Source organism: Copadichromis virginalis, linkage group LG18, assembly GCF_057382275.1.
Source record: "Copadichromis virginalis isolate Kocher_CV1m ecotype Utaka linkage group LG18, C_Virginalis_male_GT1.1, whole genome shotgun sequence".
NCBI lineage: Eukaryota > Metazoa > Chordata > Actinopteri > Cichliformes > Cichlidae > Copadichromis > Copadichromis virginalis.
The window spans coordinates 24,405,415-24,418,943 of NC_140635.1; the positions used below are offsets into that span (position 1 = coordinate 24,405,415).

The 13,529-nt window shown below is 41.8% G+C and overlaps 1 protein-coding gene across 12 annotated transcripts in view; it reads right to left on the minus strand.

The window, feature by feature from the left end:
• Window positions 1-1,895: 1,895 nt before the first annotated feature.
• LOC146687923 (SPRY domain-containing SOCS box protein 4-like) overlaps window positions 1,896-13,529 on the minus strand; it is an 85,092-nt gene continuing 73,458 nt past the window's right edge. For all 12 annotated transcript variants that reach the window (XM_085437918.1, XM_085437910.1, XM_085437917.1 and 9 more), the window contains one exon: window positions 1,896-4,432. In XM_085437918.1, the coding sequence (XP_085294044.1) occupies window positions 4,305-4,432 (128 nt within the window). In that variant the 3' untranslated portion in view covers window positions 1,896-4,304. The remainder of the gene's footprint in view (window positions 4,433-13,529) is intronic.

Sequence of the window (13,529 nt, forward strand, 5' to 3'; positions counted from 1 at the left end):
TATTCTTCTGGCTAAGAAGTAACATTCTCCTTGCTTTAAGGCAAAGTGGGAGTTCCCTCTTCTCTTTGTCTCTCTGTGTTGATTTTTTTCAGGGCTGGTATGAGCACACTGAAAAACACTGTAGCACCACAGCCAAAACAGCCCATGCAGTCCCAGATGGTCACAGTCATAACAGTTTTATGTGATGAGTGCTCTGGCTCGCTCAGCTACATTGGCAACACATAATGTTTGTTTCCCTCAGCATATTTGTTCAGCGAGTCCCTTTTTTTATCTAAAAACTGATGACAGGAAAGCAAAATATTGAAGGATGTCGCTGCTGTTTATTCAGATAGCTCTCCACTTTAAACATTTTCTCTCCTGGTCTTTATCGCCACTCCGAGGCCGAACTATCTAACTCGGGGAGGAAAAAAGGAAAGGCGCGTTGTGTTGCGGACCCTTTTCACACCTCTGCTTCCTGCCCAAGTCCCAGAATAGAAAATAACAGCAGCTTTGTTGCCAATTCTCTGCTTTAGCGAGCATGAGGGTCAAATGTTTTGAACAGACTGGATACAGCAGGCACTGTATTCCTCTAAGGTCAGATATTTTATTTTAGTATAAGCTAAAAGGATTTTACTACCGAAGACATGATACTCATGCTTGCCTCTGCTGTGCTCTCCAGATTTTTGTCACACCATACATTTCACTAAGCTGCTTTACTTTTTGCTCGGACACTTGGCGAGAGCACAGACGTGGAACTGGAGATATTTATATGAGGTCATTTTCCAAGCTACACAAGTTTGAAATTGTTGTGTGAATTGATCTCGAATGACTTTTGTGTTATTTGAGAGATGCAAGATATTCTTTGGGGGCAGATTGAAGTGAAAAATCTAAAAGTAGAAGGAAGGCTTGTTGTCTATAATCCATCATGGAGAAGTGCCTGTTGTTGTAATAACATTTCACATATTTTCTACTTCCATGAAGGAGGTGAGTCTCCCCAGGCCAGTCTAAGTAAGGTTGTGGGATTTACTTTAGTTATTAAAATTATTGATAACTGCAAGGATGCAGTGAATAACAATGTTAACCATCCACCAATTTAAATGTATATATTTTTAAATTAAAGCATTGTTGTCTCTGAATGTAAGATACACACAGAGATGTCTTTTTGAATTTACTGTCTCATATTAAAAACAAGATTACCAGATCTGCTGTGGAGTTTGAGCAAGATGTATGCTCATGTGACTCATTAGGCAGATAAAACTGCTGATGGTCTGCCTTCTGTTAGACATAAACACACACTCACAGACTCTTTAAGGATACACAATGTCCTGTTAAACTAAGTGTTGGATCCATCTATGGCAGGATGATGACGCAGGAGCATCATTACATGGTCTGTCTGCTATTGATCTCCAAAACAGTCCCCTGTGTGCTGAGATATGGTGAGCCTGGACCTAATGATGTTTCAGTGGGAGTCTGATTTCAGATTGTGCAGCGGAAATATGACGCCTAAAACCACAGTGAGCCTCGGTAATGTTTGTGTTTGCGCTCCGGACGTTTTAGGGCATCGGTATCTCTCTCTGGCTGAGCGTGAGCTGTATTTACAGCTGCAGGAGCTGATGAGTACAGCATTAGCCGTTTACATCCTCAAGTGGAAACTGCACACTTGACAAGAACTTACAGCTAAATACTTAACAGCCCAATTTTGCCTACCAAAGCCTTGCTTGGGAGATAAAATGCTCCCGGAGATGCAATTAAAGATGCTGAAACTGTCGACCCAACGGACTCGCACCTTATTTATTCCCCTTTTTTCTTGTAAGATGTGTTTAGGCTGACTTTAGCACTGTAAACGCTCCTGCAGTCTGCTGTTTTCGGGCCCAGTTTACGAGCTGAAGTAAAGAAGAGAAACACAGAGATTTAGTTTGAAATTCACTTGGCTTTTATTCACATTTCATGTCTGTTGACATCTCAACTGCACTGTCTGTCCATACATTCGACTACGTACGTGAACAGGTCCTTTCCTCCCCCATCCTAACCTACAGAAACAGGAGGTAAGACCACCGCCATCACAAATAATAATAATATTAATAATAATAAAATAATATTAATAATAATAAAAGCAGCATCGAACAAACAATTTTTAATTTCTCTCCCTTCATCGTCAGCATCTTTGCATTTAATTTACCTGAATGTAACCATCAATGATCAGTTTAATGAAACAAACAGAACTAGCCTGTTATAAATAAACATCGTCTTCCTACCGTCATCAGTCAGACCCCCACACTCACAATAACAATAATAATATTAATAATAATATTAATGAAGGATATAAACCCAAGAGTAAAAAAAAAAAAAAATCAAACCAAAAAAAAAGTGACTTAAGTCATTAATTGGAAAGAAAACGTGATTGGTCTTCAGTGAGCACGTGTGTGGTTGTGCATTGGTCATCTGCATCCTATTATGAGCCAGCAGCACATCGCCCGCGCCGCTACAGCCTCGAGTCACGGACCGAGTCGGCTTAGATCCGCCCCTGTCAGTTTGTCGTTCGTGGTCATTAAGACAGTTGTGCGGCGAGCGCGACGGATACCGTCCGCCCGCGGTGAGCTACAGCGGGGTGCTACAAACAGCGGCAGGTGGCGTCTTCGTGCCAACAGCGTTTCCGGCCCGCGACCTGCAGCTCGCAGATACATTTGTGCACTCTGCAGCTTCCTGTGATATACTTTGGTTGTGAGATGACATCGTAATACATAATCTAGTGTCTGGTGAGGAATGGTTCGCAGTGCCGTAAAAAACAAAACAAAGAATCAAAAAGAAAGTAAAAAAAATTCCAATACTTTACACAACAAGCATGATTGGCCCCTTTCAGACACGCAGAGCAGTTCCACTAAACTAAAAGTCTGATGACAGGCTGCTGATTATTGTTGGTGATCGTCAGCTACATCTGCTACAACTGAAAGCCTCATTGCTCCAGAAGTTTTGGGAGCTCCATATTCAAACAATCTGTAGTTTGTAGGGCAGTGAAGTACAGTTAATGAGCTCAATCTAACTTATTAAAGTTGTTTATACATTAAATACCCTTAATTTCTCAGCTTTTGTTCAGCTATGATAGTACCAGATTCCTGTATGTGAAATATGCAAAATCAAGGGACAAGATTTTGCTTAGTGGGAGCACTCCGGTTTCAGTTAGTAGTGCACATGTTGTTGGAGTTCTACTGATCAATCACATTAGAGCAAGCTTTGGTTGCAGAGACTTTGCACACAGCAAAGGATGAATCACTTTACTTTTTTATAGCTTTTTGAAAATTCTGCACCATAAACAAAAATCGGCAGAAATCTCAGCCTAAACATCCGTTTGGTTAAATCAGTCGACTAATTCAATGATTTCCACACATACAGGATCAGAAACATCCTGTATGTAAAACGGTTTCCATATAGCTCTACTGGAATCTCATAAAACAACAGTAGATTAAAATCTGTCATATGTTAAAACATCTTAAAACTGAGTGAGAACTAGTGACTCCCCCCCGGCCTTAAGCTAATTTTTACTATCAGTGCAAGAGAGCACTTTTTCTTCATAACGTGACGAACATTATGTGCGTGTATAGTTGTTACGAATATCTTTCTAAGTCTTCATTTAAAAGGGCCAGAAATGCTACATGTCTGAAAAGGGCTTATCTTTTAACTAATGTCTCTCTGAAGCCAGGACATATCTTTTGGCATACTAACTTTCAAACTGTGCATAGAGCCCATTAGCCACACTTTGATGTGCTCTGTATGCAGTGTGAGCTTTTGGTCGCGGCCCGATGTCAATCTGATAAAAACATTAGTGCTAAAATCCTTTTGGACATCTGGACTCTGCAGCCTGCGCCAGTGGAGATCACGAACACTCTCTATGGGATCCAACAGCAATGATAATGGTCGCTGACTGCACGTCAGAAAGGCCTCCGTGGATGGGTTTAGTGTGCTTTCTCTGTGCTGTTTTTATTCCCGTCACTAGGTGGCGGTGGTCGTCTTACCACAGTCTTTTCGACTGCTTAACCACGCTGTGCCATCTGAGGATGGGCTTTTATTCTGGATGAGTGAGACACTGATGGGACGCCATCATTAAGAATTTATTTCAAGTTCTGCGCGAATGAAAAAAAGCAGCTCAAAATCCAAAAGAAGCTGGTGCTGTCCTATTCTTTGTTTGACCCCCGTCAGTTCAGACACCATCTTTATATCCATCCTTTTAGAAATCTGCAAGAGCTGTGGCGCTCCCACTGTGGACATGCTTGCATCGATCATCCATCTTCGGACTTCCTTGTATTCCCAGCTGGCTCTACCGATGTCAGTCACTGGTACTGGAGGTAATTTTTTAAGGACTGGGGCAGAGGAAGGCGCTCGATCTCTTGAAGCCGGTCCCGACCTAACGCCACTCTGGCCGCACGCCGACACAGGTCCATCAGAGGAAGAGGCTCAGCTGAGGAGAGGGGAAAACGGAGAGGTTTTGTTTAAAGTTAGAGGAAAGTCAACATATTTGACACAAATAACTGAAAACACGACCTGCACTTAAAAAAATGCCCTTATGACCATCTGCTTGATGTCCACGTTAATATACCTCAGCCATTTTTTCATGCGTAACACCTCTTTATGTTTGTTAAACATGAATAGATTAGAAAAAGGAGAAATGGGTCATAGAGGGTGACGATGCACACCTTTAAATATTTACACTTTCCACACGCTGGCGCCATCAATGACACCTTAAACGCGCCCACTACTTTAAACCCACTGAAACAGAGACACATGCTTCTCGACTTGCTCTCCCGCTGATTAAGAGCACATTTGAAGCAGGCTGCTGGGTTATAAATACACTCATATCTTGCACAAAGTTCAAACTAGTCCACATCGGTGTGACACTGTTACATCTCGTCTACAGTCAAGGTTCCTGGTCAACCTTTTCTCTGACCTTCAGCTTTAGTTAAGGAGGTAACGGATACTGGAGGCGGCGGTCTAAGCAGTTCGACACAAACACAGCAGAGGACGAGAGGAGACTGAACTGTGCTGCTGTTGTCTGTTGTCTAAGACACATGAATTATATTTTACATGTGTAATGAACTTGATCACTTTTCCACCTAAAAATATTGGAACTACATAATGATGAGAAATTTCTTAAAAAAAATTAAAAAACAAACAGATTCTCTAGTTCTACGTTCTCTAAATTCTGTTTTTACTTTATTTTATTACTTTTGTAAGCATAGAGTAAACACAATATCTCTAGGCTCTGTGATTTCATCTGATTTAAAGAAATCCACAGTACTGTACGAGTCTTTAGCCACCTCATAATTCTTTATATGTCGCAGGGAAAAACAGGAAACAAGTGCAGTGACTTATTGAAGCACGTGCAAACATACGTGGAAATACAGCACATGAGACAAGTTGTACAATTTGAATGAGTTTGAAAGTCAATATTTAGTACGGCCACCTTCATTCAGTCTGAGCCTTCTTTTAAGTAGTCCTCAGGAATATTTTTCCAGGCTTCTTGAAGGACATTTAAAGCTTTTCCTTGGATGTTGGCTGCCTTTTATTCTGTTTTCTCTCGAGATGATTAGACTGATTCAGTCTGGGCTCTAGAGGGAGGACAATCCATTCCGTCAATTTTGGGAAAATCCCAACACCACTGGCTGAAATGCAACCATAAACCATGATAGAGCCTCCACCGTGTTTTACAGATGGCAGCGGACCCTTACTGCTGCACCTCTCTTCTGACCTCCTCCATGCAAACTGATGACGATTTGATAACCAGATATTTCAAATTTGGATTCGGCCTTTTCTCCCTGTTTCCCTTCCTTAAGAATGGCTTCTTAACAGCCACCTATTATTTCATGTGTTATACATTTCTGGAGACAGGGTCCAGTCTTTTGCACAGTACTGTAGTTTCATGAACTCAGCCTATCAACAGATTTTTAAAAGCTTCTTTTCAATTACAGACAAAAATATTAACCAGGTAACTGATAAAATAACTTATGTGTGAATGTCAATAATGGCTAGTTATATTTAATGTAGTGGTTCATTATTGTTATAAAATAAGTCAAGAATTAAAAAAGAAACATGACATATTAAATGTATTTGCCTCTAGAGATTACCACACAGTGTTGAGCTTTTAGCAGCTTCCAGAATATTAACCAATGACCTCGTGTAGAATAAATTGTAAGTTGTGTGAGATGCAGGTAGGATGCAGTTGTTATTTCAGTGTGTCATCTCATTTTCAGGTGAGATACGCTGTAATTAGACTGTCAAGTTGTGGGTTCTGCCTTGCAGACAAACAATAATTACAGGCTGGTAACTTCTAAATGTTGATACTTAAGCCATTAACAACTGGTAAAAGATTCAAAAGGATTCAAATATACCACAATCATACCCAGGTTAGCTGGCAGTCAGGTAACAACAAAATATTAGTCAGAAATGTCACAACTAAAATTAGAAACTGGGTCACCTGCACCAGTTTACTGAAATGTCCCCATCAGTGAATATCTCCTCTTATTTAAAAGAATCGCTATGTCATGAGCTGGAACAGGAAATGAACCAACAGCTTTTATGGGAATTATTAGAGACAGATGTGACTTCACTTAACGAAGTCTGACACCTCGACATCACGAAAGCTCTGCAGCTGCAAGCAGCATCTCAGAAGCAGGACATGACTAAAATTAAATTGAAAAAAAAAAAATTGAATGCAACTTGGAGGAAAGTTTGACGCTCGTGGTTTATGCAATCAAATATAAAATAAGCATTTAAAAAAAACCAAGGCTGGTTAGCTAAGTGCTAAATATGAACTTTCTAGACTGAATGTTAACAACTTAACCTCACACCCTCCTCCACACGGAGCTAACAGTATCATCAGTGTCAGTTAGTGCTGATGACCATATCTGACTGGCCTAATCATACAGTAGAGCAGAGTGGGGCATGAGTGGGAGGGGGAATTAACTTTGCAGTCAGACAGACATCCTAAAACTCCTCCACCTGAAGAAACAGTCACATAAAACACGGCTTATTGCATTGTGCTGTTAATGCATCCACCTTCCAAAGTAGTAATGCACCCCCACACAGTGACAGCTAATCATCAGTGCACCAACTGGAAGGAAAGGCAGGACCATGAGTCAGAAAAATTAGAAGGGCACTTTAAGACTTGCACCAAATGCCTTAACTCGCACTTTTAAAGTGATCAGGATCCAATTTATCGGGTTCTTACTTCGCCCCATGCTTCACCTCACCGCACGGCTTCGTTTATCTTGGCCTTACGTTTTCTTTTGTTATAATCCACAAAACTGGAAACATCTCCTCCACCAAAGAGAAAAAGGCTTAATTAATAACCGCAATAATTTCAAGGTGTAAAGTGCAATGCAAAAAAATTCTGGAGAGACATTAAAGCACTGCTACCCTGCGAGTCTCCCTCTCCCCCTGCTGTTCTTCCTGAAGACAAAACACACACACACTGGATGCCCTCTACCATCACGTCCTCTGTAGCTGTGTGTGTGCGTGAATGAATATGTTCAAGGTTAAGCCAACAGGACAGCAGACAGTGACAGCAGTCTTCCACACCTTGCTGTGTAACTGTCACATTAATGCCCATCCACACTCGCTCTCAGCAACAGCGTGTTACTTATGCGCAGTCACAATGACGACGATGGCGCTGATTTCTACTTTCACCTCTGTTTGACTCTCGACCACTCTGCCATTATGAGAGCTGCTCGCCTTACAGTAACGGAAGACGCTGTAGATGAGCGCTGTTCTGCGGCGGCATCAGCATCTGATACGATGAGCTGCACACAACTGTTTTGAGTGACATGTACGATTTACACGCACTGATGTGTCATTGATTATTTCCCCCTTTCCTTAATTCATCATTTCAACGTTTTGTTTGTTTTTAACTACAGCTTTTAGCGGCTCAGATTACTGTTTGGGATTTTAACGTATTCACAGTTTGAAAGCTCACAAACAAACACAGAAGGTTCTCAGTAAGCTACCTAAATATAGAGCTATCAGGGATGCTAAGCTGGCTTTACTACCTCACTGGCTGATGACCAGAGAGACAGAAAGAGTTTACTGTGACTTGCTTTTTAATTAGTTATTCCCCCAGTCTCTGATGCAGGAATAGAATAATGAGACAAATCTTCTCAAAGTATTTACTCACTGGGATTGTGTACTGTATTTGCAATGAGCACTTAAGTAAAGGAAATGTCAACAAAACAGTGTTTTAAAGACAAAAACTAACAAAGAGTGAAGCTGCTGGGGAAAAGAAAGAAAAGGTTTCAAAAACCTTGTGAGACTTTATATAAATATGGCTTAAAATATTATCCAATGAAACTAATGAAATTTAATCTGATCAGGTATGTTTGAGGTTTTTTGCACTGAGTTAAACATCGGCGTGGGCTTTAAAATCCCTGCGATGCTCACACTGCCTAATGAGTTCAGAAGTGTGTATCTGACAAATCCTCTGTGACATGTGCTGTTTTGTTGCTAAGAAAACAGGCGGCTAGTGTATTTATGTGTTACGGCGAATTAGTGGATGGCTACAGATAAAAGCATCTTGGATATGTGAGCGTTACGTAACGCAGTCAAGTATATACGCAACCTCCTGTCTTGTCATCGTTACTGTCATCATCTTTATGGAGACTCCACTTTTTCCCGGATAAGATTAATCCCATAAACGTACGTGATATGAACGCCTTATATTCTTCTGCGTTCCTTCAACTGAAATCGAAGCTGGCTCGATCTGCATCCCAGCATTTGTTCTGCCAGCAAAAACCTATTTGGGTATTCGAGTCATCTTAAGGCGCAAAAGACTGGATCTGAAAATGTCAAAGAGACAGTTACTGTGGCTACAACATGTTTTGAGTGCCAGTCAGTTAACGGTGTGTGTCTGTGTGTGTGTGGGATCTGCGCCTTCACTTATCAAAGGCAGCAATTTTACACCACATCCAATTAATTTGTACATGCTTGTAGGCTTGTTTATTGCAGTTTCAGTTACGACGCAACAGCACTGTTGCTTGCTCACGGAGGGAGCCCCTGTCAGCTGTACCTTTCCTCTTTCCTGAAGACTTAAAATAATCAGACAAAGAAGTAAATATTCACTGGTTGTGCCATTAATTTTTTTCTGCTACAACAGAGACTTAATTAGCTGCTGTTAGTTAAATAACAAGGGGAAATCAAAGCACCTCGAGGAAGAGTCATTTTTACTTCAATAAACTGAAGGATCCAACACTGCACTGCTTCGGCCTTACATGTAGCCGTTACGCATGATGGATTATTAATTCCTTTGCAATGAAGCCTAAAGATTGGCAGTGAATCAGGTGAATGATAACCATGGTGCATTAAAATGCCTTACAGCTACAAAACATCCTAGAAAGTCTTTTTATTTTATTATTTTTCTCTGTTTGGTCTTTATCAATGACAGGACAGTTTCAGAGTAGGTAGGAAAGGTAAGAGAGCAAACAAATGGCCCAGGGTCCAATTGGGATTTTCCAACAGCCTTGCAGCACACAGGTGAATCAGGTGAGCTACACTGGTGTCTGAGGAGGCTTTTAGACAGAAACAACTTGAAAGCAGTAACAATTTATTTATTTTTTAAGCACTCCAGTAGGTAAATGTACTTGTATCATTAGCATTCATATCACACTGGTATTTGACACTCTTATATAATCTTTTACAGTGTATGAGGTATTTATAGGCCAATAAATCAAAGGTGTGGACTCAATAGGAGATATAACACAGGTGCCTGCTCATATTATTATGCTTGCTCTAGGTGGTTGTGCGGCTGCTATTTACTATAAGCTGAAAAAAAAAAAGCCACATAAATCATTAGACGCCCTCCAGATGTGTATAATAGCCTTGTATTGCATTACAGAAGTAATTAGTTTGGCTTAATAACTTCAGTGGGAAAGCTTAGTGTAGTAATGACAAGATTTCATTCTTAATGACACATTTTCCATCATGTTTTATCCTATAAGCTTCTCCTCGAGTGTTTGGAGAAGCTCATAAGGAGATTCAGTGCAGACAGTGAGTAGTAGGTAATTTCCCTCTGTGTCATTACACAAGAAGAATCACGCTTTGAACTGCTGCAGGAGTAAATATCATCGCTAAATATTGCCAATATATCACCTGAAGTCCAATTACATCGGAAAAGTGATTTCCTTCAGCGATCTGCTTTCTAAATTGAGTCTATAACACAGACTGTGTGCGCTGGGAATCAAACCCGCAACCTTTCAGCTGCTTTTACTTCCTCCACAATCTCATCTATTTTCTACAAAGATGTCAAACCTCGTTGAACATTCAGCGAGATGGTTTACTGATGAAAGTGACTAGACGATATCAGATTGATGCGACGTGTGACGCGACCCCAGCCAGTCTGGAACTTGTTCCCTGATTAGACATTTTATATGGATATGAATGGAGATCCTGGGTCTGATGCGATGGGAACAAGCAGTAATAGGGGCACACAGTGGGACATGGCGCCTGTAATGAGATGCGGCGCACAGCGACGGAGAGCAGAATTTATTGTCTGTAGAAAATGATAATAGGAGAGAGGGTGAAAATGGCAACAGCAGCATTACTTTTATGATGGATGTAAAAACTGACCTGAGGGGACGAGCAGATGCTGAATAAATTCTGACAGACAGATGAATGCTGAAACGCTCGGAAAAAAGGGTCTGAGGCAGGAGGAAATACTTTTCAGTATTGTGTCTCAGGAAAAAAAACCAACCCACCACGGTGACCTGCAGCTGCTGTCTATTTTTTTTGTTTTTTTGGTGAAACCTTTTGAATATATTTCTGGTAACAAAGCTTTAACACTCCGTTTGGGCGTTTCTCACAGTTTTAGCTGTCTCACATTTGAGAGCCTGCTCTGAAGGAAATGGCATCATCGACTACCTGCACAGCTTTGTAACGCCTACAAGTGCTGACAGAAAATGAAAAAACTTCCAACATTACATTTAACATCTGGGTGGAAAAGTTTGCTTATATTTCCCTCTGACTGGAATCCAGCAAGCAAGTTTAGCTAGTTAATACTGATACTGGATATGTTTTAAATGTTATTGTGCATGTAAAACCAACAAATATCTGCTTGGATGATATGGCAGATATGTCTGTATCATGCTAGCTTGTCTTAAAACTTTTGTTAGCCTGACACTGCAATAACAAGATGCTGTCATCACACAGACCCACATAAACCACTATGCTTTTCAGTAAGGAAACCAACAGGATGCAGCTTTTGTGTTACATTACTTCACCACGTACTGAGTCATCTCAGTCCCCTTTCTGTCCTCATGGGTTGTGGTAAAGCAGCACACAAGGGCCACAAAGGTCTTATCCATTTGAATTCCAGGTACTCATCTGAGAACCTTCATCAATTTCTCAAGTCTAACGGGGAGTTCCAGCCGAGGTGCGACCACACTTTGGCTCCTCTGACCGTAAAGTCCTCGACTCGATTCACACCTCGGCTCATGCGACCCTTAACGAATCATGAGGGGAAATATGGTTCTGCAGAGTTTTAGCTTTTTTTTACTGTCACGGTGTTACGTACGTCAAGGTTTTCATCAACGACCGCTTTTTCTTGCTGACAAAAACAACAACTGAATAAAAAGTAATGCACGAACACAAACTATGATAATATGTACAGATACTTTTGTCGAGGAATAAAAATTAGATGGAAGTGTTTTGGAGAGATCATGTCAAAGCTATGCAGAAAAGTCTTGAGTTTTAAAGTCATCCAATCAGAAGTGCTCTCTATTTGCAGTAAGGTTGGATGTGCTTCATTTGATGTGCCACTGAAAAACGGGGTAGGAGGCTGGGCACAACTAGCTGCCTGCTTCTCATGAAAATGCGACGAAATGTCAACACTTGTTGGGAGGAACAGAAGGGTCGACATGTGGACACAATTTGCATTTGATAAACAGGAAAATAAATCTGTGTGTACACTGCAAATCTCTACACTTTATATTTTAGTCCACTGAATCAACTTTAGATACGGTCTACTATAATCTTCTGATATTTACCGTATTTTCACGACCATAAGGCGCACTTAAAAGTCTTAGATTTTCTTCAAAAAGTGCGGCGCGCCCTATAGCGCGGTGCGCCCTATGTGTTGTAAGGAGGACGTAGTAGAGAACACCATGAGAACGTTAAAGGGTGAAGTGTGGGCGTTGATCGTATATACCGGGACAATCGCACATACCTGTATAAAAGAACAGGTATGTGCATTATGCAGGACATCGTTGTTTTAACAACCCTGAAAATGGCAAAGAGACACGCTTACGAAGCACAGTTTAAACTGAAGGCCATCAGCTACGCGGAGGAACATGGAAATCGAGCAGCGGCGAGAGAATTTAAGATTAACGAATCGATGGTTCGCAAATGGAGGAAGCTGGAAAACAAGCTCCGGCAGGTCAAGAAAACGCAGCTGAGTTTCCGCGGACATAAGGCGAGGTGGCTCGAGTTGGAGGAAAGACTCGAGCGGTGGATCATCGAGCAAAGCGCGAGCGGGAGAAGCGTTTCGACGGTCACCATTCGGCTAAAAGCAGTTTCACTAGCTGAAGAGATGAACATTGAACATTTCCAAGGAGGTCCGTCTTGGTGCTTTCGTTTTATGAAACGGTGCCATTTTTCCATCAGGATCGGGACTACGGTAGCGCAGCAACTTCCAGCGGATTATAAGGAAAAGCTGGCCATCTTCCGCTCCTACTGCAGCAAACACATCGGCGACAAAAACATCCAGCCCAGCCACATCACTAACATGGACGAGGTCCCGCTCACTTTTGACATCCCGGTGAGTCACACTGTGGAGAAGCAGGGGACCAGCACGGTAGCGATACGCACAACGGGGTATGAAAAGTCTTCTTTTACTGTTGTGCTTGGCTGCCATGCTAATGGACAGAAACTGCCGCCTATGGTGATTTTTAAGCGAAAGACTTTGCCTAAAGAGAAGTTTCCAGCAGAAATCATCATTAAGGCAAATGAAAAGGGCTGGATGGATGAGGAAATGATGAAAGACTGGCTGAGGGAGGTGTATGTAAGGAGACCAGGTGGTTTTTTCCACGCATCACCATCGCTGTTGATCTGTGACTCTATGCGTGCCCATCTCACAGCCGATGTGAAAAAACTTGTGAAGCAAATGAACTGTGAGCTTGCTGTCATTCCGGGAGGCCTGACAAAGGAACTCCAACCGCTGGACATCGGTGTGAACCGCCCGTTCAAAGTAAGGCTGCGAGCGGCCTGGGAGCGATGGATGACCGGTGGAGACCACAGTTTCACTAAGAGTGGAAGGCAGCGCCGGGCGAGTTACGCCACAATTTGCCAATGGATTGTAGATGCTTGGGCTAACATGTCTGCTGGCACTGTTGTTCGAGCTTTCGCAAAAGCTGGCATCGTTTCCGAGGAGCCGCACGGCACGGAAAGTGACTCTGACAGTGAAGAAAGTGAACTTGGCATGTTTGATGGAGATTTAGCGCAGCTGTTCAATTCAGACACAGAGGATGAGGACTTCGATGGGTTTGATTGATGATAAAAATGTGAGTACCAAACTTTGT